A 25,329-nucleotide genomic window follows, 5' to 3' on the forward strand; every position below is an offset into this window, starting at 1 on the left:
ACAAAGGGATTTGGGAAACTACAAGAGGATCGAAACAACAGAGAGAACCACAAAACACCTCATGTGACACCTTCATAGCTCCAACTTGTCAGACCATCAGCACACAGAACAACTACCAGACAGAGGCCTGGAAGGAAGAGGATCAGGTGGGACTGTGCTCAAAGCCAGGCCATGGCCCTGGGCACTTGTCCTCCCTCCAGGACTGAGATTTATGGAAATGCCTTAGGGCAGGGTCCCTGTGGCTGATGGTTGTCAGAGAAGCAGGGCTAGTCCATCGATGGCTCTTCCATCCTCACACAATCCTCCTAGGCCCTGGGGCATCTAGCACCCAAAGGTGTTGCCGGGCCCACAGCGGGAACGTATGCCGCAAGGTGAGCAGGAATTTGTGACACAGAGCCCAACGGACTTGTTGCTGGAGTTGGTCGTGGCACAGGGGTTGCAGGGCAGCCTGGGGCACAGAATTATTAGACCATCAGTATTAGAAGGGTAGGAAAAGGGTGCAGGGAAAGAGCTCAACCCAAGGAAACATGGGAACCATCAGAACCCATTCTCTGAAGTCTTCAGAAGCCAAGGCTTGATCAGTACACTACAAAACTCAAGCACAGTGGTGGGAAAGAGCTATGGTGGAATCCCAGCCCTCACTCTGAAACCCCAGAAGCAAGGGGAAGTCCCTTCATCCCTCTAAGCCGCAGCCTCTTCACCTGTAAATGGGGTTGATCATACCTACCACAAAGAATTGTTGAAAAAAATTGCACAAAATCATGTTGATAAAAATACTGTGTAAACTGTCAAGTGCTGTATCTTATTAGTCACTGGGTCACCTTTTTTAAAAAATATACAATGTACTTATCTATACCAAAACCAAATCCAGTGCGGTCGAGTCGATTCCGACTCATAGAGACCCTATAGGACAGAGTAGAATTGCCCTATAGAGTTTCCAAGGAGCACCTGGCAGATTCAAACTGCCGACCCTTTGGTTAGCGCTTAACCACTACACCACCAGAGTTTCCAATAAGATGGTAATAATGAGCCCCATCTGCCTGCCTCACATGCTTCCAGCAAGAATCAATGAAACAATTGATTTGGAAGTCTTAGTTAAACCAGAAAGCTCTACTTAAATATGAATGATGATTTTTGCAGTTGTTTTCCCCTTTTCTGTAACAAGCCAGTCCTGAAGGTACAGAGCTTTATTTACCCATCAGAATCCCAAGGATCAACAGAGGAGAAAACAGTCAAGTCTCATGAGTATCTTTTGGGACAGAAAATACCTTTAGCTCTGGGAATGGTAACAAATACCTTACGTTTCCCACTGCTATAATATAAAACTCTGGTCTCTACAGGCATATTGGCATCTGAAACTGGACCTGGAAAAGTCCCTCTTCTATTGTTTATTAGAACTGTGCCAGGGTCTTGCAGGGGGGCCCCCTGCTGGGTACTCACTTGCAGTCCTCGCTCTCCAGCAGGCCCCGGTATGTGTTGATCTCACACTCCAGCCGGGCCCTGACATCCAGCAGCACCTGGTACTCCTGGTTCTGCCGCTCCAAGTCAGATCGGATCTCCGCCAGCTGAGACTCCACGTTGGTGATCATGTACTGTACCTGGGACAACTGGGAGCTGTAGCGGGCCTCGGTCTCAGTCAGCGTGTTTTCCAGAGAGTCTCTCTGTGATGGGGAAGACAAAAAAATGTGAGAGACATGCTCCTTTAAAGGGTTTCTCTATATCATTCCAAAGAAGTCACAAACCTCAAGAGTTAAGGAGAGTTTATGGTATGACCCAATTTCCTGATATCACATTTCTCAGCAGGAGTCTGAACAACACCCACCAGGTTGTGCTGGGCCTGCAGCTCGACCTCCAGGGCATTGACCGTGCGTCTCAGTTCGATGATCTCTGACTGGTAGGACTGCAGCTGCTCCGAGCTGGACACCACCTGCTTGTTCAGCTCCTCAGTCTGAAATATACAGAGGGCAGAAGACAGGGGTCAGACCCTGTCTAAGGGTTTTGGGTCTAGAGTGCCCATGTGCTTAGATGCCCACCTGTGTGATGAACCATTCCTCCACATCCCTGCGGTTGGTCTCCACCAGGGCCTCATATTGAGACCTGGTCTCATTCAGCACACGATTCAGGTCCACAGTGGGGGCAGCATCTACCTCCACGTTGAGGCGCTCACCAAGTTGGCTTCTCAGGGAGTTGACTTCCTGATGGAGCAAGGCGAAGAAATAAATTCAAAGAGAGAGGTCTATAAATACACTCTGTTTGATGGAGTTAAATGTGTTGGAAAGAGTAGTGCATTGCAATGTAGGAAACATGAATCCAGTTGATGTAAAACTCTGCTAAGTTACCGCTGGCAATTCAGACTTTCTCTCTTAGTCTCTTTTCCTAATCTATGTAGTGAGGCTGCTTGATTAAATTATTTCTAAGGTTTCTTCCCACTCTAGGATTTTATCACTTCTTTCTGATCTTCTTACTGCTCACTGATAAGCCTGACGTGATAAGTGGTTTATAATTGTTGCTACTTAAATATAAAGAGTACAGGTTTGACTCCCTTCTTTCATTTCATATCTTCTACTTTCGTATACTATCTGTTAGAGTTTGGCTTCTCTTCTTCAAAAGATCTAATATTTGAAACATGCATCTGATTTCCTAGGATTGTGTTTGACCATGAGGCCTGAATCAACCATTTTTTGAGTTCCTTCACTTCTCTCATTTTTCCCATCCATCCTTCCATCCATCCATCTTTCCAACTTGGGTTCTAGTTTTCTAAGTAACACACAGCATAAAGAAGTTTGCTGTCTACTTCCAGTCTTGGTCATTTATTTGACACCTGTTTGGAAGATAATAGATCTTATCAAGCTGTAGGAAGTATTTTAAAGATCTTTGTGTAGCCTTTTGACCACACATCTGGCCCCAACGGGAAATAGGCCAAGTGACCACACTCCTTTACGCAAAAGAAGTAAATGACCCATCCACGGAAATTCCCTAAGTATTTTTTGAGCAGCCAGAAAAATGTTCTGTTAGCTCTAGAGTGCTGAGCAAATCAAGACCTACCTTACCTACCCAGGGGAGTCTTGGAGCTCTCATTATTGGGATGTTGGGAGCTGGGATTCTCTTACCTGCTCGTGGTTCTGCTTGAGGCATATCAGCTCCTCCTTCAGGGACTCCACTCGGGCCTCCAGGTCAGCCTTGCACAGGGTCAGCTCATCTAGGATCCTGCGCAGGCTGTTGATATCAGCCTCCACCAGCTGCCGTGTGGACAGCTCCTTCTCATACCTGCCCACACAGCCAAAGGCCAAAGGAGGTCAAAAAGGAAGACATTGTTTCCTCCACTTTACTTGGCTGATCTGGTAAAATTCATTATATTTTGAAATATTCTGAATTGTTAAAAACATTTTTGAAAGGAAGAAAAAAAATATTGCTGTACCAAGTGAGACCTATTTCCTCATTGAGACCCTGTGGTATTGATGAGGAGGTATTAGGGAGGTGCCTATGTTTGTTTTAGTTCAATATTATTTGTTGTGAGTCCCATTCACAGATTGCTATCAGTTAAGCCCTACCATCTTTGCCTTCTCAAGTAATTCAGTGAACTTCATGAGCCTGTGACAAATTGTCTTGATTTGTCTCTGAGCCTTGATTTCCTTTTTTTTTTTTAAGATGAGGCTAAAACTACCATTTCATAGGGTCGGCCTGGAGATACAGAAGCGATATAACTGAAATCACGTTGTAAACTGTAAGGTCCCATAAAAAAAAAAAAAAATGCAAAGGATTCTTATGGTTATAATGGTCATACCTAGTAAAACTGGTCGATTTTCTGAAAGAAATGGATTTTGTCTCCTATTTTTTATGGCTTAATTGCTTCTTTCTGATGGCTGATAGTAACTAACCTGTACCAAGAAGCCAATGTGAAATTCAGTTTTAAACTTGGCCTGACATTGAGTTGAAAAAGAGAAACAATGGGTGGCTTGTTGTATCCTTCCAAACTAAAAACACAGAATCTGAGCACCAAGGTGTCTTTAAAAGACATTTAACCCAAGGCAAGAATCCTCCCAATATCCTCCAAGATAGCTTCTACTTTAACACTCCCAGGGACAGAGAGTTCACCACTTTGCAATTCATACTGTCCCATTACTAGACTGCTCTGATCCTTACAAAAAATCTTACTTGGTTCTGAAGTCGTCTGCAGCCAGCTTGGCGTTGTCAATCTGCACCACCAGCCTGGCGTTCTCAGCCTTGCTGCACAGAATCTGGAAGACCCAAAACATTCTAGAATGAGCAAGGGCTTTGTTATTTTTAGCCAACATCAACCCCTACTAACTTGTTTATATGGGAGGAACATGTGCTGACATCACAGTGTATCGTATATAAAGTGATTAAATGCTGTTTATGTTCAATAGGTGCTCAGTTATATCTGAGAAATTATATTGCATGCTACACAGATTCCGGGGAGAGTATTAATAGTGAAATTAGTTATACTAAGAATAATGGCTGGTTCCTTAAAGTTAAAACTTATTTCTTTTAGCCACATTTCTTCCAAATAGCTCTGAGTCCTTCCAGATTTTCAGTGTTAGGATAAAAGGAAGACTAATTAATAGAACTAATAATTTCACAATCAGAACAGTCAAGTGGAAACATGCCCTTCATCATAAATTCTCTTCTTGGTCTGTCTCTGGCTTCCTGCAGGAATTGAGCATTCTGGGTAGCCAAGTCTCACAGACGGTGACCCACAGTTCCAATTTGCTTAGGACTGAGAGAGTTCCTGGGATGACAAAACTGGGAAAGTTCCTGGCAAACCAGGACAATTGGCTACTCTACCCTCATACCACCTTCATTCCAGCCCTATGGCTTCACTCCTCTCTCTCTACACCTTGCCATCGTTCATGTTTTTGCACAAAGCCTCCTTGTACCAATGCCCTGGGCTGTCCTCACCCTAGCAAGGCTCCTTGCATAACCCACATTCCCAATTCCTCCAGGTGGTCACTTCCTCCACGAGCTCCCACAGTACTTTGCATGTAGCCAGTTAGGTTTCTTATCATGTTCACTGTGGTCATTTGTTTCCACATCTGTTTCCTCTATTAGACTCTGAGCTCCTTAAGGAAAGAGACAGTCTTACTCAATGCTTCATTTCCCACCCCACTATTGTGCCTAACGCTTCCTAAATGGCCAAATGATATTCAACTCACATGGCCCCTTTCTGTCATTCACTTTGCCAGAACTACAGAACAGTGGAGAGTCAATTCCCTCTGAGAATCTAGGACTTGTACTGTTGGATATAAACTCCTGCTCATCCTTCAAAACCCCACTCAGATATTGCCTCTGCTGGGGAGCCCTCCATCTTATACCATGTATTAAGTCCTACCTCTATGCTGACTCTTTACTTGCACCCACTTCCACTCCTGCATTTATGACCTTGTTTTGTCACTTGTCTCCATGTCTGCTCTAGTGGGTGATGTGTCCGTGTATATTAGTGAGGCTTCTGGAATCAAAGCTCTCTTGCTTTGCCATAGGCACTGTCTTTTGCTACAGCTTTGAAAGGCTTTAAAAACGTGAGGATTTAGTCAGGAAATTCCTAACTCAGAGAAACGGTTCAGTTGCATTTTTTTTAAGTACTATACTGCTCTGGAAACAAGAACAGGATGTCATAATAGAATGAAAGAACTTGATATCCTGACTTTAAGAAAGAAGCCCTTTGGAAGACATGCAAAGTTTCTACGACTGATTTTGGTCTGCTGCCTTCCCCCTATCCCCAGTCTGTAGCCCTCCCTTGTAATGACTCCAGATAAATTTTCTAAGACTACCTGAAGTCTCCTATCTAAGCCAATGCTGTGTCTTTACCATTCTCAGATTAGCTGTGAGCAGTCTTAGATCCCATTCAGAAGTTGGTATGTCACAAAATGAGTGAATGAACCAAAGTTCATTAAATTGGCAGTGTGGTTCCCCACCGCCCCCCCTCACCTTCTGCTGCAGTTCCTCAATGGTCCGGAAGTAGGACTGGTAGTTCGGGCACACATCAGGCTCCGGCTGCTGGCACCGCTCACGGATGCGGCCCTCCAGCTCGGCGTTGTCCCGCTCCAGCTGGCGCACCTTCTCCAGGTAGTTGGCCAGGCGGTCATTCAGGAACTGCATGGTCTCCTTCTCGTTGCCGTTGAAGGAGCCCTCGCAGAGCCAGCCACAGCTGCCCACATTGGCAGGGATGTTGCAGGCCCCAGGCAGGGTGCTGCTGTGGCAGCTGGGAGGCACACAGGGCCGGGAAGAGACGCTGGTGCGGCAGCTCAGATTGGGCAGGAAGCAGGTGTATGGCATGGTGCTGGGAGGGAATGGAGCCCTGAAGATCAGTTTCAAAGCCTGATTCCTTTTCTCTGGTGTAAGTCCTGGTCCTCTCCAGGGCTTTATATTCTGTCAGCAGTGGGCGTGGCAACCACATGCAGTATTTCCCTCTTATACCCTCTTTAGGAATTTTTTTATCTGTTATTTAGACATCTAACAAGAGTCTTTACCTCATAAAATGTTTTACTCTGGCTTCTTGCTAAGTCAGGACTCCTCACCAATCATGCTAGTTGGTTAAGTAAGAGCTTCATGGTTTGGTTTCAAAGTGGCCAACGCATTACCATGCCAACACAGGGTGTCAAATTAAGCAGTGATGGTTGTTCCCTGTCTCCCAGAGTTGGGGGAACTTCTGTGCCTCTTTCTCCTAAAAGTTGGGAAAGGTCTGTGCCTTATCCAGCTCATACTCAGAAAGATCTTGGTAAGAAAAACAGCCCAAGAAGGCCCACCCAGGAGCCACAACTGTTTGGTAGGGACTTCTGGAAGCTAGGATCAGAATGGACTTAGAAGTTCATCCAGTTCAATGTTCCTCTACTATTCCATCCAGCCCAGAGGAAGGCAACTCTACCTTCTCCTGTGAGGTTGCAGGAAGCCTCCTAAGGCTCCCTGTCTGCTGTTATTCAGTGTTCACAGAACATTAGGAAAACTAGAATTTTAGGCATAACTACTATGCATGAAGCATTCAGCTGCTTTTTTTTTTACTATGCATGAAGCATTCAGCTGCTAACCAAAAGGTTGGCAGTTTGAATCTACCAGCCGCCCCTTGGGAAACACTGTCCTATGTGCTTGCACACAGTATGACTCTGTTACAAAGATGGCTTCTGCTTATTGAGCACCCACTGTGCACCAGGCACTGTGCTAAGCACCTAAATGCAATATCTGCCCTGTCCTCACAGCACCCTGCAAGCATTTAGAGATGAGGATACCAAGCCTCTGAGAAGTTTCCAAGGTTACAGATCTCCTACATGGTAGAGCCAGGATTCAAACCCAAGACTCTCTAACTCCAATGACCATGCTCTCTCCATCGCACTACCGTCTCTCTCATCCAATCTTCTCATTACCAAGAATCAATAATGCAGAAACGGACTCAGTGGAGCTCAGTATTAGACAATACCCTCTCCTAAATTAAAATGAGCCAAGAATAACAAGCGCATTTTCTCCACCAAAGAACAAAAGGTCATTTTATTCTAATGAAAGAAAATTTACTAAGTGAGAAAGCATAATACCCACTAGAAGTTTGAAAAAAGGAAGCACTCAGTTTATTGGGTGAAGAAACACCTGAGCCTATTTCTCCAAAGGACGTGACCCTGCAAAGACACCGTCACATGCTTAGTGGCACCTCATGACAATCAGTGCATTTTGGCAAATAGACATTCTGCCATCATGTTCTTCCAGGTGTACCTATGAACTATGAGGATTGTTTTGTTTTTAATCTATCAGTGCTCAAAGTATGAAAGATATTTCTCAAAGTAGTTCCTTTTGGAAGTTACATGCTAATTCCTCTAATACAGCCCTTATTCATATCACCCCTTCTTGAAACTTCCCTTCACAGCCTGTGACCCATTCTTTCATTTGTCCTTGCTGAAGGAAAATCTTCGTCTTCTGGGGGTATGTTTGTTTTTGGAACCAGCCAAATGTCATTTGGAACTATGCTGAGTGAGTGGGGTAAATGACCAAGCTGAACAGCACTTTTAATGGGTCAGAAACAAGTAGTGGCTGTAAAATAATAAAGCGTGCTTTTTTGGGTGATTCCAAAAGCCATTTCCAAGGAAAAGCTTCAAGGATGCTTTGATACAGGACAGCAGTGTTGGAATGAGTGCTTGGCAAATCCTTTGAAGGTGCTGACATCCTCAACTCTGCCACTTCTGCCTGAATCTGTACTTTAAAATAGTCCCACCATCAGTGAGATGTGGAGTGGGTGTGTTGTTTTAAAATCATTAACAAGCTGATTTAAATTCCATTGGATAAGGTCAAATAGCATAATGCAGATAGCTGGATGCATTAGCTTTTATCTTATTACCTCCTGTCCTCTCTCCTTCTAAGGCTACAAAAGAGAAAAGTCTAGACAATGGCACTTTTAAAGAATAGGAAAGAAATGCTGTATTTTAGACCGGTAAGTAGACCCACGGGATTCCCATGATCATCACTGTAGCTTCCACCCCAGTCAGGGCAGAATAGTCCTTGTATCTTCAAAGTGAACGGCAGAGTTTAGAAAACATGACTATCCCCACATCTTAAGTCGAAGTAACCGTGAGTGCTACATGACCGTTAGATAATGATGGTTGAGAGGATTTGGGCCTATCAAGAAAAGAGCCAAAATTCAATTCACTTCCCAGAAATTCTCAGGAAGGCAATTGCTTTTTCTTTATTCCACTTCCATGTGCAGTGAATTCTTCTAGCTTTTACATAAGCCATAACATTGTCTCTGGTCAGTGATCCCTCAACAAACATGATGAGCAAACCAAATCCTAACAAACAGAAAGGTTTTACAGCTGCCCCACATAATTGTGGCAGACGCTTGGTTAGGCTCTGGTCTCAAGATGTGAGCAAATTGCAATTGAGGTTAAAGGATACTATTTATTGTGGAAGCCAAGGCTATTTTCATGGGACAGATCACACGCAAACTCACCAATGGTACTTAATCATGGAGTGGAGTCAGGGCAGGTCTTCTACTGAGGCCACCCTCCCAGTGGCAGAACTTTAAAGGCATTAGAACGCCTCCCTCATCCTCCCCAAACCCATCTTCCCTGCTGGCCAGGTTCTGATGCCTGAAACTCTCACCATGAGAAATGTAAAATGTGTTCTTTTGGAAATACGAAGTAATATATTGGGCTGCTTGCAGATTAATTCGACTTTAATGTGTATAAATGGCAAGGAGAGAACTGGAGTAGTATCATTGGGCACACTCAGCCCAAAAGAACTGACTCATGCCAAAGAGGAATGAAGAGTCACCCAGAGGGGAATTAGAAAGGCAGAAACTACGTAATAACAACACCAGCCCTCTGAGCTGGGCCAGCCCCAGTTCAAGCCGCCTATAAGAATAATATATAGGGTTTCCACAGGCTGTACCATAAAGGTGACTGCTGTCAACTTGTCAATCCACCAGCCTCCCTACACTGAGGGGAGAAATTGCATTTGTAATTCAGGAACTGAGGCTATGGATTTGGCTCTTAGAAGATGGTCAAATAGAGCTTCCAACTGGAGGGACAAACAGGACAGGAACTGGAGAATGAGCCAGGTCAGTAGCAAAGAGAAATACAGACACCTGAATATGGAATTTGGGGCCTAGTTCCACAAACCCTCTCCAGAGCCTCCATTGTTTCTCTTACACTCAGTCCTGGACTCCCAGTGGGAAAGAAGTATGGGGGTCTTAAGGAACCTAGCCAAGTCAGAAAAATGTAAAGTCCATCCGTGCTATGTTTTTTTCCTCTATACAGTCTAGAATGGAAGAAGAGAACGTGAAACAACTTAATAGTGCCAGTCTTCCTGGGAAAACTGAATTCAGGGACCATTCAGAGAAGGCATGAAAACTTGTTTATGTGACTGCTCTGAAGATCAGTGAAAAACACAGATGCTAAAACATTTTTTAGCAGTACACAGAGGATAAAGCAAAGGCTTCATGTTTAGTATAAAAGTTGTGTTGAGCTTTTGCACTAAGTTTGCTATGAAGTTGATGACTTGAGGCAGACATGAAAGAGCCACTGAAATATGGCTTCTTCCCCCCAGCATGCCACAGATGCTGCTCTAAGATCACCAGTGATCTCCCCATTGTTATATTCAATGTATTTGTCTGAATTTTCCTGTTGACCACCTCCTTATTGAAACTCTGACCTCTTTTGACTTCTGTGACACTTCAGCTGCTTTTCCATTTCCCTCCACAACTGCTTATACCCAGAAGTCATCTTTCTCCTTGGAAACCTGACTAAACCAGGCCTGAACCCCATGCCAGGGACTTTGGACAGACCCAGCACACTCTATCATTTCTATCAGTGGTTCCCAAGGTTTTCCTATACTCTACCATCTTCCCCTCAATGGTCTTAAAACTCCCACAGCTCTAACTGTCATTTTTATTTAGATAACTTTCCAATATGTCTCACAAATCTAGTCATTCTTTTCCAACCCTCTTCTCTGGAGACCCACTGTTGTTTTATTTTCTAAGATTCAAAAACTTCAGACTCCTCTTGACCATAAAAGGTATTAGATAGTGCTAGTTTCCTTCCTTCTCTCTCCATTGTCCCTCTACCTCTAGCAGCCAGTTATCACATTCAAGGCCATGCCTCTAAAATCCACCCCTCAGCCCTACCTACTCTTCCACCTCTGCCCATATCAGTCTTTATTACCTCTTAGCAGTCTCCTAATTGACCTCCTTCCTTTTATACCCAGTCCCACCAACTTCTAGGAGCCATCACCACCAATCCCAAATACAGCTTACGGATGTACCATATGGCAACCTTTCTTACTGTCATGGATTGAATTATGTCCCCCAAAAAATGTGTGTATCAATTTGGCTAAACCATGATTCCCGGTACTGTGTGATTTTCCTATATATTGTAAATCCTGCCTCTATGATGTTAATAAGGGAGAATGGGCTGCAGTTGTGTTAGTGAGGCAGAGCTCAAACTACAAGATTGGATTGTGTCTTGAGGCAATCTTTTTTTTTTTTTAATTTTTATTGTGCTTTAAGTGAAAGTTTACAAATCAAGTCAGTCCCTCACACAAAAACTTATATACACCTTGCTACATACTCCCATACACACCTCGCCAGATGGAACACGCAGAAATCAAATTGACTACATCTGTGGAAAGTGACGATGGAAAAGCTCAATATCATCAGTCAGAACACCCAGGGGCCGACTGTGGAACAGACCATCAATTGCTCATATGCAAGTTCAAGCTGAAACTCCAGAAAATCCGAGCAAGTCCACAAGAGCCAAAATATGACCTTCAGTATATCCCACCTGAATTTAGAGACCATCTGAAGAATAGATTTGATGCATTGAACACTAGTGACCGAAGACCAGACAAGCTGTGGAATGACATCAAGGACATCATCCACAAAGAAAGCAAGAGGTCATTGGAAAGAAACAAAAGACCAATGTGGACGTCAGAGGAGACTCTGAAACTTGCTCTCAAACATCGAGCAGCTAAACCAAAAGAATTGATGAAGTAAAAGAACTGAACAGAAGATTTCAAATGGCATCTCGAGAAGACAAAGTATTATAATGACATGTGCAAAGAGCTAGACATTGAAAACCGAAAGGGAAGAACATGCTCAGCGTTTCTCAAGCTGAAAGAACTGAAGAAAAAATTCAAGCCTCGAGTTGCAATAGTGAAGGATTCCATGGGGAAAATATTAAATGACTCAGGAAACATCAAAAAAAGATGGAAGGAATACACAGAGTCTTTATACCAAAAAGAATTAGTTGATATTCAACCATTTCAAAAGGTGGCATATGATCAGGAACCGATGGTACTGAAGGAAGAAGTCCAAGCTGCTCTGAAGGCATTGGTGAAAAACAAGGCTCCAGGAATTGATGGAATATCAATTGAGATGTTTCAGCAAACAGATGCAGCGCTGGAGGTGCTTACTCGTCTATGCCAAGAAATATGGAAGACAGCTTCCTGCCCAACTGACTGGAAGAGATCCATGTTTATGTCTATTCCCAAGAAAGGTGATCCAACCGAATGTGGAAATTATAGAACAATATCATTAATATCACACCCAAGCAAAATCTTGCTGAAGATCATTTAAAAACGGCTGCAGCAGTATATTGACAGGGAACTGCCAGAATTTCAGGCCGGTTTCAGAAGAGGACGTGGAACCAGGGATATCATTGCTAATATCAGATGGATCCTGGCTGAAAGCAGAGAATACCAGAAGGATGTTCACCTGTGTTTTATTGCCTATGCCAGGGCATTCGACTATGTGGATCATAACAAACTATGGATAACATTGCGAAGAATGGGAATTCCAAAACACTTAATTGTGCTCATGAGGAACCTTTACATAGATCAAGAGGCAGTTGTTTGGACAGAACAAGGGAATACTGAGTGGTTTAAAGTCAGGGAAGATGTGCTCCAGGGTTGTATTCTTTCACCATACCTATTCAATCTGTATGCTGAGCAAATAATTGGAGAAGCTGGACTATATGAAGAAGAACGGGGCATCAGGATTGGAGGAAGACTCATTAACAACCTGTGTTATGCAGATGACACAACCTTGCTTGCTGAAAGTGAAGAGGACTTGAAGCACTTACTAATGAAGATCAAAGACCACAGCCTTCAATATGAATTGCACCTCAACGTAAAGAAAACAAAAATCCTTACAACAGGACCAATAAGCAACATCATGATAAACGGAGAAAAGATTGAAGTTGTCAAGGATTTCATTTTACTTGGATCCACAATCAACAGCCATGGAAGCAGCAGTAAAGAAATCAAAAGAAGCGTTGCATTGGGTAAATCTGCAACACAGGACCTCTTCAAAGTGTTGAAGAGCAAAGACGTCACCTTGAAGACTAAGGTGCACCTGACCCAAGCCATGGTATTTTCATTTGCATCATGTGCATGTGAAAGCTGGACAATGAATGAGGAAGACCGAAGAAGAATTGATGCCTTTGAATTGTGGTGTTGGCGAAGAATATTGAATATACCGTGGACTGCCAAAAGAACAAACAAATCTGTCTTAGAAGAAGTACAGCCAGAGTGCTCCTTACAAGCAAGGATGGTGAGACTGCATCTTACATACTTTGGACATGTTGTCAGGAGGGATCAGTCCCTGCAGAAGGATATCATGCTTGGCAGAGTACAGGGTCAGCGGAAAAGAGGAAGATCCTCAACAAGGTGGATTGACACAGTGGCTGCAACAATGAGCTCAAGCATAACAGTGATTTAAGGATGGCTCAGGACCGGGCAGTGTTTAGTTCTGTTGTGCATAGGGCCGATATGAGTTGGAACCAACTCAACAGCACCTAACAACAACAACAAAAACAACATACTCCCAGTTGCTCTCCCCTTAATGAGACAGTCTGCTCCCTCCCTCCACTCTCTCTTTTGGTGTTCATTTCACCAGCTTCTAACACCCTGTGCCCTCTCATCTCCCCTCCAGAGAGGAGATGCCAACATAGTCTCAAGTGTCCACCTGATCCAAGAAGCTCACTCCTCACCAGCATCCCTCTCCAACCCATTTTCCAGTCCAATCCCTGTCTGAAGAATTGGCTTTGGGAATGGTTCCTGTCCTGGGCCAACAGAAGGTCTGGGGGCTATGACCACTGGGGTTCTTCTAGCCTCAGTCAGACCATTAAGCCTGGTTTTTTACGAGAATTTGGGGTCTGCATCCCACTGCTCTCCTGCTCCCTCAGGGGTTCTCTGTTGTGTTTCCTGTCAGGGCAGTCATCGATTGTAGCCGGGCACCATCTAGCCCTTCTGGTCTCAGGCTGATACAGTCTCTGGTTTATGTGGCTCTTTCTGTCTCTTGGGCTCCTAATTACCTTGTGTCCTTGGTGTTCTTCATTCTCCTTTGATCCAGGTGGGTTGAGACCAATTGATGCATCTTAGATGGCCACTTGCTAGCGTTTAAGACCCCAGACGCTGCTCTCCAAAGTGGGATGCAGAATGTTTTCTTAATAGATTTTATTATGCCAATTGACTTAGATATCCCCTGAAACCATGGTCCCCAAACCCCTGCCCCTGCTACACTGACCTTCGAAGCATTCAGTTTATTCAGGAAACTTCTTTGCTTTTCGTTTAGTCCAGTTATGCTGACCTCGCCTATATTGTGTGTTGTCTTTCCCATCACCTAAAGTAGTTCTTATCTACTAATTAGTGAATACCCATGTCCTACCCTCCATCTCTCCCCCCTCTTATAACCATCAAAAAATATTTTCTCCTCTGTTTAAACATTTCTTGAGTTCTTATAATAGTGGTCTTATACAATATTTTTCCTTTTGCACTGATTTCACTCACCATAATGCCTTCCAGATTCCTCCATGTTGAAATGTTTCACAGATCCATCACTGTTCTTTATCAATGCATAGTTTTAGTATTCCAGTGTGTGAATATACCATAATTTATCCATTCATCCGTTGATGGGCACCTTGGTTGCTTCCATCTTTTTGCTATTGTAAACAGTGCTGCAATGAACATGGGTGTGCATATATCTGTTTGTGTAAAGGCTCTTATTTCTCTAGGATATATTCCAAGGAGTGGGATTTCTGGATCGTATGGTAGTTTGGTGTATGGTAGTTCTATTTCTAGCTTTTTAAGGAAGCGCCAAATCAATTTCCAAAGTGGTTATACCACTTTATATTCCTACCAGCAGTGTGTAAGTGTTCCAGTCTCTCCACAGCCTCTCCAACATTTATTGTTTTGTGCTTTTTGGATTAATGCCAGCCTTGTTGGAGTTTGTTGTTGTTGTTGTTGGAGTGAGATGAAATCTCATTGTAGTTTTGATTTGCATTTCTCTAACGGCTAATGATCGTGACCATTTCCTCATGTATCTGTTAGCTACCTGATGTCTTCTTTAGTGAAGTGTCTGTTCATATTCTTTTGCTCATTTTTTTAATTGGGTTATTTGTCTTTTTGTAGCCGAGTTTTTGTAGTATCATGTAGATTTTAGAGACCAGGTGCTGATCAGAAATGTCATAGCTAAAAACTTTTTCCCAGCCTGTAGGTAGTCTTTTTACTCTTTTGCTGAAGTCTTTGGATGAGCATAGGTGTTTGATTTTTAGGAGCTCCCAGTTATCTAGTTTTTATTCTGCATTGTTAGTAATGTTTTGTATACTGTTCATGCCATATATTAGGGCTCCTAACATTGCCCCTATTTTTTCTTCCATGATCTTTATCATTTTAGATTTTATATTTAAGTCTTTGATCCATTTTGAGCTTGTTTTTGTGCATAGAGTGAGGTATGGGTCTTGTTTCATTTTTTTGCAGATGGATATCCAGTTATGCCAGCACCATTTGTTAAAAAGACTGTCTTTTCCCCATCTAACTGCTTTGGGGCCTTTGTCAAATATTAACTGCTCATATGTGGATGGATTTATGTCTGGATTCTTAATTCTGTTCCATTGGTCTATGTATTTGTTGTTGTACCAGTACCAGGCTGTTTTGACTACTGTGGCGGTATAATAGGTTCTAAAATCAGGGAGAGTAAGGCCTCCCACTTTGTTCTTCTTTTTCAGTAATGCTTTACTTATCCAGGGCCTCTTTTCCTTCCATATGAAGCTGGTGATTTGTTTCTCCATCTCATTAAAGAATGTCATTGGAATTTGGATCGGAATTACATTAAATGTATAGGTCGCTTTTGGTAGAATAGACATTTTTATAATGTTAAGTCTTCCTATCCATGAGCAAGGTATGTTTCTCCACTTATGTAGGTCTCGTTTGGTTTCTTGCAGAAGAGTTTTGTAGTTTTCTTTGTGTAAGTCTTTTACATCTCTGGTAAGATTTATTCCTAAGTATTTTACCTTCTTGGGGGCTACTGTAAATGGTATTGATTTGGTGATTTCCTCTTCGATGTTCTTTTTGTTGGTGTAGAGGAATCCCACTGATTTTTGTATGTTTATCTTGTATCCCAATATTCTGCTGAACTCTTCTATTAGTTTCAGTAGTTTTCTTGAGGATCCCTTAGGGTTTTCTGTGTATAAGATCATGTCATCTGCAAATAGAGATACTTTTACTTCTTCCTTGCCAATCTGGATGCCCTTTACTTCTTTATCTAGCCTAATTGCTCTGGCTAGCGTTGAGGCAATCTTTTGAGATATAAAAGAAAGAAGCGAGCAGAGAGATGGGCGACCTCATGCCACCAAGAAAGCAGTGCCAGGAGCAGAACACGTCCTTTGGACCCGGGGTTCCTGTGCAAAGAAGCTCCTAGTCCAGAGGAAGATTGATGAGAAGGCCAATAGAGAGAGAAAGCCTTCCACTGGAGCTGACACTTTCAATTTGGAATTTTAGCCTGCTTTACTGTGAAGAAATAAATTTCTCTTTGTTAAAACCATATGCTTGTGGTATTTCTGTTATAGCAGCACTAGATAACTAAGACACTTACAAACAAATCTCAGAGATAGCATTCAAAGCACTGCCAGGTATGGTTCTACCTAACTGCTTTGTGGTTTCATCTTTCAGTACCACATATATCCTCTGCTTAGCCTAGGAATGCCCATGGAAGGAGTAGCCAAGAAATCAAAAGATACATTGCGTTGGGCAAATCTGCTGCAAAAGACCTCTTTAAAGTGTTAAAAAGCAAAGATGTCACCTTAAGGACTAAGGTGCACCTGACCCAAGCTATGGAGTTTTCAGTGGCCTCATATGCATGTGAAACCTGGACAATGAACAAGGAAGACCAAGTAAGAATTGATGCATTTGAATTATGGTGCTGGTGAAGAATACTGAATATACCATGGACTGCCAGAAGAACAAACAAATCTGTCTTGGAAGAAGTACAGCCAGAATGCTGCTTAGAAGCAAGGATGGCAAGACTTCGTCTCACATACTTTGTACATATTATCAGGAGGGATCAGTCCCTGCAGAAGGATATCATGCTTGGCAGAGTACAGGGTCAGCGGAAAAGAGGAAGATCCTCAACAAGGTGGATTGACACAGTGGCTGCAACAATGAGCTCAAGCATAACAGTGATTTAAGGATGGCTCAGGACCGGGCAGTGTTTAGTTCTGTTGTGCATAGGGCCGATATGAGTTGGAACCAACTCAACAGCACCTAACAACAACAACAAAAACAACATACTCCCAGTTGCTCTCCCCTTAATGAGACAGTCTGCTCCCTCCCTCCACTCTCTCTTTTGGTGTTCATTTCACCAGCTTCTAACACCCTGTGCCCTCTCATCTCCCCTCCAGAGAGGAGATGCCAACATAGTCTCAAGTGTCCACCTGATCCAAGAAGCTCACTCCTCACCAGCATCCCTCTCCAACCCATTTTCCAGTCCAATCCCTGTCTGAAGAATTGGCTTTGGGAATGGTTCCTGTCCTGGGCCAACAGAAGGTCTGGGGGCTATGACCACTGGGGTTCTTCTAGCCTCAGTCAGACCATTAAGCCTGGTTTTTTACGAGAATTTGGGGTCTGCATCCCACTGCTCTCCTGCTCCCTCAGGGGTTCTCTGTTGTGTTTCCTGTCAGGGCAGTCATCGATTGTAGCCGGGCACCATCTAGCCCTTCTGGTCTCAGGCTGATACAGTCTCTGGTTTATGTGGCTCTTTCTGTCTCTTGGGCTCCTAATTACCTTGTGTCCTTGGTGTTCTTCATTCTCCTTTGATCCAGGTGGGTTGAGACCAATTGATGCATCTTAGATGGCCACTTGCTAGCGTTTAAGACCCCAGACGCTGCTCTCCAAAGTGGGATGCAGAATGTTTTCTTAATAGATTTTATTATGCCAATTGACTTAGATATCCCCTGAAACCATGGTCCCCAAACCCCTGCCCCTGCTACACTGACCTTCGAAGCATTCAGTTTATTCAGGAAACTTCTTTGCTTTTCGTTTAGTCCAGTTATGCTGACCTCGCCTATATTGTGTGTTGTCTTTCCCATCACCTAAAGTAGTTCTTATCTACTAATTAGTGAATACCCATGTCCTACCCTCCATCTCTCCCCCCTCTTATAACCATCAAAAAATATTTTCTCCTCTGTTTAAACATTTCTTGAGTTCTTATAATAGTGGTCTTATACAATATTTTTCCTTTTGCACTGATTTCACTCACCATAATGCCTTCCAGATTCCTCCATGTTGAAATGTTTCACAGATCCATCACTGTTCTTTATCAATGCATAGTTTTAGTATTCCAGTGTGTGAATATACCATAATTTATCCATTCATCCGTTGATGGGCACCTTGGTTGCTTCCATCTTTTTGCTATTGTAAACAGTGCTGCAATGAACATGGGTGTGCATATATCTGTTTGTGTAAAGGCTCTTATTTCTCTAGGATATATTCCAAGGAGTGGGATTTCTGGATCGTATGGTAGTTTGGTGTATGGTAGTTCTATTTCTAGCTTTTTAAGGAAGCGCCAAATCAATTTCCAAAGTGGTTATACCACTTTATATTCCTACCAGCAGTGTGTAAGTGTTCCAGTCTCTCCACAGCCTCTCCAACATTTATTGTTTTGTGCTTTTTGGATTAATGCCAGCCTTGTTGGAGTTTGTTGTTGTTGTTGTTGGAGTGAGATGAAATCTCATTGTAGTTTTGATTTGCATTTCTCTAACGGCTAATGATCGTGACCATTTCCTCATGTATCTGTTAGCTACCTGATGTCTTCTTTAGTGAAGTGTCTGTTCATATTCTTTTGCTCATTTTTTTAATTGGGTTATTTGTCTTTTTGTAGCCGAGTTTTTGTAGTATCATGTAGATTTTAGAGACCAGGTGCTGATCAGAAATGTCATAGCTAAAAACTTTTTCCCAGCCTGTAGGTAGTCTTTTTACTCTTTTGCTGAAGTCTTTGGATGAGCATAGGTGTTTGATTTTTAGGAGCTCCCAGTTATCTAGTTTTTATTCTGCATTGTTAGTAATGTTTTGTATACTGTTCATGCCATATATTAGGGCTCCTAACATTGCCCCTATTTTTTCTTCCATGATCTTTATCATTTTAGATTTTATATTTAAGTCTTTGATCCATTTTGAGCTTGTTTTTGTGCATAGAGTGAGGTATGGGTCTTGTTTCATTTTTTTGCAGATGGATATCCAGTTATGCCAGCACCATTTGTTAAAAAGACTGTCTTTTCCCCATCTAACTGCTTTGGGGCCTTTGTCAAATATTAACTGCTCATATGTGGATGGATTTATGTCTGGATTCTTAATTCTGTTCCATTGGTCTATGTATTTGTTGTTGTACCAGTACCAGGCTGTTTTGACTACTGTGGCGGTATAATAGGTTCTAAAATCAGGGAGAGTAAGGCCTCCCACTTTGTTCTTCTTTTTCAGTAATGCTTTACTTATCCAGGGCCTCTTTTCCTTCCATATGAAGCTGGTGATTTGTTTCTCCATCTCATTAAAGAATGTCATTGGAATTTGGATCGGAATTACATTAAATGTATAGGTCGCTTTTGGTAGAATAGACATTTTTATAATGTTAAGTCTTCCTATCCATGAGCAAGGTATGTTTCTCCACTTATGTAGGTCTCGTTTGGTTTCTTGCAGAAGAGTTTTGTAGTTTTCTTTGTGTAAGTCTTTTACATCTCTGGTAAGATTTATTCCTAAGTATTTTACCTTCTTGGGGGCTACTGTAAATGGTATTGATTTGGTGATTTCCTCTTCGATGTTCTTTTTGTTGGTGTAGAGGAATCCCACTGATTTTTGTATGTTTATCTTGTATCCCAATATTCTGCTGAACTCTTCTATTAGTTTCAGTAGTTTTCTTGAGGATCCCTTAGGGTTTTCTGTGTATAAGATCATGTCATCTGCAAATAGAGATACTTTTACTTCTTCCTTGCCAATCTGGATGCCCTTTACTTCTTTATCTAGCCTAATTGCTCTGGCTAGCGTTGAGGCAATCTTTTGAGATATAAAAGAAAGAAGCGAGCAGAGAGATGGGCGACCTCATGCCACCAAGAAAGCAGTGCCAGGAGCAGAACACGTCCTTTGGACCCGGGGTTCCTGTGCAAAGAAGCTCCTAGTCCAGAGGAAGATTGATGAGAAGGCCAATAGAGAGAGAAAGCCTTCCACTGGAGCTGACACTTTCAATTTGGAATTTTAGCCTGCTTTACTGTGAAGAAATAAATTTCTCTTTGTTAAAACCATATGCTTGTGGTATTTCTGTTATAGCAGCACTAGATAACTAAGACACTTACAAACAAATCTCAGAGATAGCATTCAAAGCACTGCCAGGTATGGTTCTACCTAACTGCTTTGTGGTTTCATCTTTCAGTACCACATATATCCTCTGCTTAGCCTAGGAATGCCCATGGAAGGAGTAGCCAAGAAATCAAAAGATACATTGCGTTGGGCAAATCTGCTGCAAAAGACCTCTTTAAAGTGTTAAAAAGCAAAGATGTCACCTTAAGGACTAAGGTGCACCTGACCCAAGCTATGGAGTTTTCAGTGGCCTCATATGCATGTGAAACCTGGACAATGAACAAGGAAGACCAAGTAAGAATTGATGCATTTGAATTATGGTGCTGGTGAAGAATACTGAATATACCATGGACTGCCAGAAGAACAAACAAATCTGTCTTGGAAGAAGTACAGCCAGAATGCTGCTTAGAAGCAAGGATGGCAAGACTTCGTCTCACATACTTTGTACATATTATCAGGAGGGATCAGTCCCTGCAGAAGGATATCATGCTTGGCAGAGTACAGGGTCAGCGGAAAAGAGGAAGATCCTCAACAAGGTGGATTGACACAGTGGCTGCAACAATGAGCTCAAGCATAACAGTGATTTAAGGATGGCTCAGGACCGGGCAGTGTTTAGTTCTGTTGTGCATAGGGCCGATATGAGTTGGAACCAACTCAACAGCACCTAACAACAACAACAAAAACAACATACTCCCAGTTGCTCTCCCCTTAATGAGACAGTCTGCTCCCTCCCTCCACTCTCTCTTTTGGTGTTCATTTCACCAGCTTCTAACACCCTGTGCCCTCTCATCTCCCCTCCAGAGAGGAGATGCCAACATAGTCTCAAGTGTCCACCTGATCCAAGAAGCTCACTCCTCACCAGCATCCCTCTCCAACCCATTTTCCAGTCCAATCCCTGTCTGAAGAATTGGCTTTGGGAATGGTTCCTGTCCTGGGCCAACAGAAGGTCTGGGGGCTATGACCACTGGGGTTCTTCTAGCCTCAGTCAGACCATTAAGCCTGGTTTTTTACGAGAATTTGGGGTCTGCATCCCACTGCTCTCCTGCTCCCTCAGGGGTTCTCTGTTGTGTTTCCTGTCAGGGCAGTCATCGATTGTAGCCGGGCACCATCTAGCCCTTCTGGTCTCAGGCTGATACAGTCTCTGGTTTATGTGGCTCTTTCTGTCTCTTGGGCTCCTAATTACCTTGTGTCCTTGGTGTTCTTCATTCTCCTTTGATCCAGGTGGGTTGAGACCAATTGATGCATCTTAGATGGCCACTTGCTAGCGTTTAAGACCCCAGACGCTGCTCTCCAAAGTGGGATGCAGAATGTTTTCTTAATAGATTTTATTATGCCAATTGACTTAGATATCCCCTGAAACCATGGTCCCCAAACCCCTGCCCCTGCTACACTGACCTTCGAAGCATTCAGTTTATTCAGGAAACTTCTTTGCTTTTCGTTTAGTCCAGTTATGCTGACCTCGCCTATATTGTGTGTTGTCTTTCCCATCACCTAAAGTAGTTCTTATCTACTAATTAGTGAATACCCATGTCCTACCCTCCATCTCTCCCCCCTCTTATAACCATCAAAAAATATTTTCTCCTCTGTTTAAACATTTCTTGAGTTCTTATAATAGTGGTCTTATACAATATTTTTCCTTTTGCACTGATTTCACTCACCATAATGCCTTCCAGATTCCTCCATGTTGAAATGTTTCACAGATCCATCACTGTTCTTTATCAATGCATAGTTTTAGTATTCCAGTGTGTGAATATACCATAATTTATCCATTCATCCGTTGATGGGCACCTTGGTTGCTTCCATCTTTTTGCTATTGTAAACAGTGCTGCAATGAACATGGGTGTGCATATATCTGTTTGTGTAAAGGCTCTTATTTCTCTAGGATATATTCCAAGGAGTGGGATTTCTGGATCGTATGGTAGTTTGGTGTATGGTAGTTCTATTTCTAGCTTTTTAAGGAAGCGCCAAATCAATTTCCAAAGTGGTTATACCACTTTATATTCCTACCAGCAGTGTGTAAGTGTTCCAGTCTCTCCACAGCCTCTCCAACATTTATTGTTTTGTGCTTTTTGGATTAATGCCAGCCTTGTTGGAGTTTGTTGTTGTTGTTGTTGGAGTGAGATGAAATCTCATTGTAGTTTTGATTTGCATTTCTCTAACGGCTAATGATCGTGACCATTTCCTCATGTATCTGTTAGCTACCTGATGTCTTCTTTAGTGAAGTGTCTGTTCATATTCTTTTGCTCATTTTTTTAATTGGGTTATTTGTCTTTTTGTAGCCGAGTTTTTGTAGTATCATGTAGATTTTAGAGACCAGGTGCTGATCAGAAATGTCATAGCTAAAAACTTTTTCCCAGCCTGTAGGTAGTCTTTTTACTCTTTTGCTGAAGTCTTTGGATGAGCATAGGTGTTTGATTTTTAGGAGCTCCCAGTTATCTAGTTTTTATTCTGCATTGTTAGTAATGTTTTGTATACTGTTCATGCCATATATTAGGGCTCCTAACATTGCCCCTATTTTTTCTTCCATGATCTTTATCATTTTAGATTTTATATTTAAGTCTTTGATCCATTTTGAGCTTGTTTTTGTGCATAGAGTGAGGTATGGGTCTTGTTTCATTTTTTTGCAGATGGATATCCAGTTATGCCAGCACCATTTGTTAAAAAGACTGTCTTTTCCCCATCTAACTGCTTTGGGGCCTTTGTCAAATATTAACTGCTCATATGTGGATGGATTTATGTCTGGATTCTTAATTCTGTTCCATTGGTCTATGTATTTGTTGTTGTACCAGTACCAGGCTGTTTTGACTACTGTGGCGGTATAATAGGTTCTAAAATCAGGGAGAGTAAGGCCTCCCACTTTGTTCTTCTTTTTCAGTAATGCTTTACTTATCCAGGGCCTCTTTTCCTTCCATATGAAGCTGGTGATTTGTTTCTCCATCTCATTAAAGAATGTCATTGGAATTTGGATCGGAATTACATTAAATGTATAGGTCGCTTTTGGTAGAATAGACATTTTTATAATGTTAAGTCTTCCTATCCATGAGCAAGGTATGTTTCTCCACTTATGTAGGTCTCGTTTGGTTTCTTGCAGAAGAGTTTTGTAGTTTTCTTTGTGTAAGTCTTTTACATCTCTGGTAAGATTTATTCCTAAGTATTTTACCTTCTTGGGGGCTACTGTAAATGGTATTGATTTGGTGATTTCCTCTTCGATGTTCTTTTTGTTGGTGTAGAGGAATCCCACTGATTTTTGTATGTTTATCTTGTATCCCAATATTCTGCTGAACTCTTCTATTAGTTTCAGTAGTTTTCTTGAGGATCCCTTAGGGTTTTCTGTGTATAAGATCATGTCATCTGCAAATAGAGATACTTTTACTTCTTCCTTGCCAATCTGGATGCCCTTTACTTCTTTATCTAGCCTAATTGCTCTGGCTAGCGTTGAGGCAATCTTTTGAGATATAAAAGAAAGAAGCGAGCAGAGAGATGGGCGACCTCATGCCACCAAGAAAGCAGTGCCAGGAGCAGAACACGTCCTTTGGACCCGGGGTTCCTGTGCAAAGAAGCTCCTAGTCCAGAGGAAGATTGATGAGAAGGCCAATAGAGAGAGAAAGCCTTCCACTGGAGCTGACACTTTCAATTTGGAATTTTAGCCTGCTTTACTGTGAAGAAATAAATTTCTCTTTGTTAAAACCATATGCTTGTGGTATTTCTGTTATAGCAGCACTAGATAACTAAGACACTTACAAACAAATCTCAGAGATAGCATTCAAAGCACTGCCAGGTATGGTTCTACCTAACTGCTTTGTGGTTTCATCTTTCAGTACCACATATATCCTCTGCTTAGCCTAGGAATGCCCATGGAAGGAGTAGCCAAGAAATCAAAAGATACATTGCGTTGGGCAAATCTGCTGCAAAAGACCTCTTTAAAGTGTTAAAAAGCAAAGATGTCACCTTAAGGACTAAGGTGCACCTGACCCAAGCTATGGAGTTTTCAGTGGCCTCATATGCATGTGAAACCTGGACAATGAACAAGGAAGACCAAGTAAGAATTGATGCATTTGAATTATGGTGCTGGTGAAGAATACTGAATATACCATGGACTGCCAGAAGAACAAACAAATCTGTCTTGGAAGAAGTACAGCCAGAATGCTGCTTAGAAGCAAGGATGGCAAGACTTCGTCTCACATACTTTGTACATATTATCAGGAGGGATCAGTCCCTGCAGAAGGATATCATGCTTGGCAGAGTACAGGGTCAGCGGAAAAGAGGAAGATCCTCAACAAGGTGGATTGACACAGTGGCTGCAACAATGAGCTCAAGCATAACAGTGATTTAAGGATGGCTCAGGACCGGGCAGTGTTTAGTTCTGTTGTGCATAGGGCCGATATGAGTTGGAACCAACTCAACAGCACCTAACAACAACAACAAAAACAACATACTCCCAGTTGCTCTCCCCTTAATGAGACAGTCTGCTCCCTCCCTCCACTCTCTCTTTTGGTGTTCATTTCACCAGCTTCTAACACCCTGTGCCCTCTCATCTCCCCTCCAGAGAGGAGATGCCAACATAGTCTCAAGTGTCCACCTGATCCAAGAAGCTCACTCCTCACCAGCATCCCTCTCCAACCCATTTTCCAGTCCAATCCCTGTCTGAAGAATTGGCTTTGGGAATGGTTCCTGTCCTGGGCCAACAGAAGGTCTGGGGGCTATGACCACTGGGGTTCTTCTAGCCTCAGTCAGACCATTAAGCCTGGTTTTTTACGAGAATTTGGGGTCTGCATCCCACTGCTCTCCTGCTCCCTCAGGGGTTCTCTGTTGTGTTTCCTGTCAGGGCAGTCATCGATTGTAGCCGGGCACCATCTAGCCCTTCTGGTCTCAGGCTGATACAGTCTCTGGTTTATGTGGCTCTTTCTGTCTCTTGGGCTCCTAATTACCTTGTGTCCTTGGTGTTCTTCATTCTCCTTTGATCCAGGTGGGTTGAGACCAATTGATGCATCTTAGATGGCCACTTGCTAGCGTTTAAGACCCCAGACGCTGCTCTCCAAAGTGGGATGCAGAATGTTTTCTTAATAGATTTTATTATGCCAATTGACTTAGATATCCCCTGAAACCATGGTCCCCAAACCCCTGCCCCTGCTACACTGACCTTCGAAGCATTCAGTTTATTCAGGAAACTTCTTTGCTTTTCGTTTAGTCCAGTTATGCTGACCTCGCCTATATTGT

At 42.6% G+C, this 25,329-nt stretch overlaps 1 protein-coding gene across 1 annotated transcript; it reads right to left on the reverse strand.

Annotated features, from left to right (window-relative positions):
- Positions 1-321: 321 nt before the first annotated feature.
- On the reverse strand, positions 322-6,297 carry LOC126062086 (keratin, type I cuticular Ha3-I-like). The gene is made up of 7 exons (XM_049859166.1): positions 5,947-6,297; positions 4,156-4,238; positions 3,111-3,267; positions 2,034-2,195; positions 1,823-1,948; positions 1,441-1,661; positions 322-448 (listed from the first exon to the last, which is right to left on the reverse strand). The coding sequence occupies exons 1-7, from the start codon at positions 6,292-6,294 to the stop codon at positions 322-324; spliced, it is 1,224 nt and encodes a 407-aa protein (XP_049715123.1). The 5' UTR covers positions 6,295-6,297.
- Between the last annotated feature and the right edge of the window lie 19,032 nt (positions 6,298-25,329).

Source organism: Elephas maximus, chromosome 19, assembly GCF_024166365.1.
Source record: "Elephas maximus indicus isolate mEleMax1 chromosome 19, mEleMax1 primary haplotype, whole genome shotgun sequence".
In the NCBI taxonomy this organism is placed as follows: Eukaryota; Metazoa; Chordata; class Mammalia; order Proboscidea; family Elephantidae; genus Elephas; species Elephas maximus.

What these genes read in the sequence shown, in the direction of transcription:
- LOC126062086 (XM_049859166.1), bottom strand. Translation starts at nt 6,294, where the DNA reads ATGCCATACACCTGCTTCCTGCCCAATCTGAGCTGCCGCACCAGCGTC. An exon ending in AGGAATGGTTCATCACACAG is followed by an intron (nt 1,949 to 2,033) that starts GTGGGCATCTAA and finishes TGTATATTTCAG; the next exon opens with ACTGAGGAGCTGAACAAGCA. An exon ending in TGCAGGCCCAGCACAACCTG is followed by an intron (nt 1,662 to 1,822) that starts GTGGGTGTTGTT and finishes TCCCCATCACAG; the next exon opens with AGAGACTCTCTGGAAAACAC.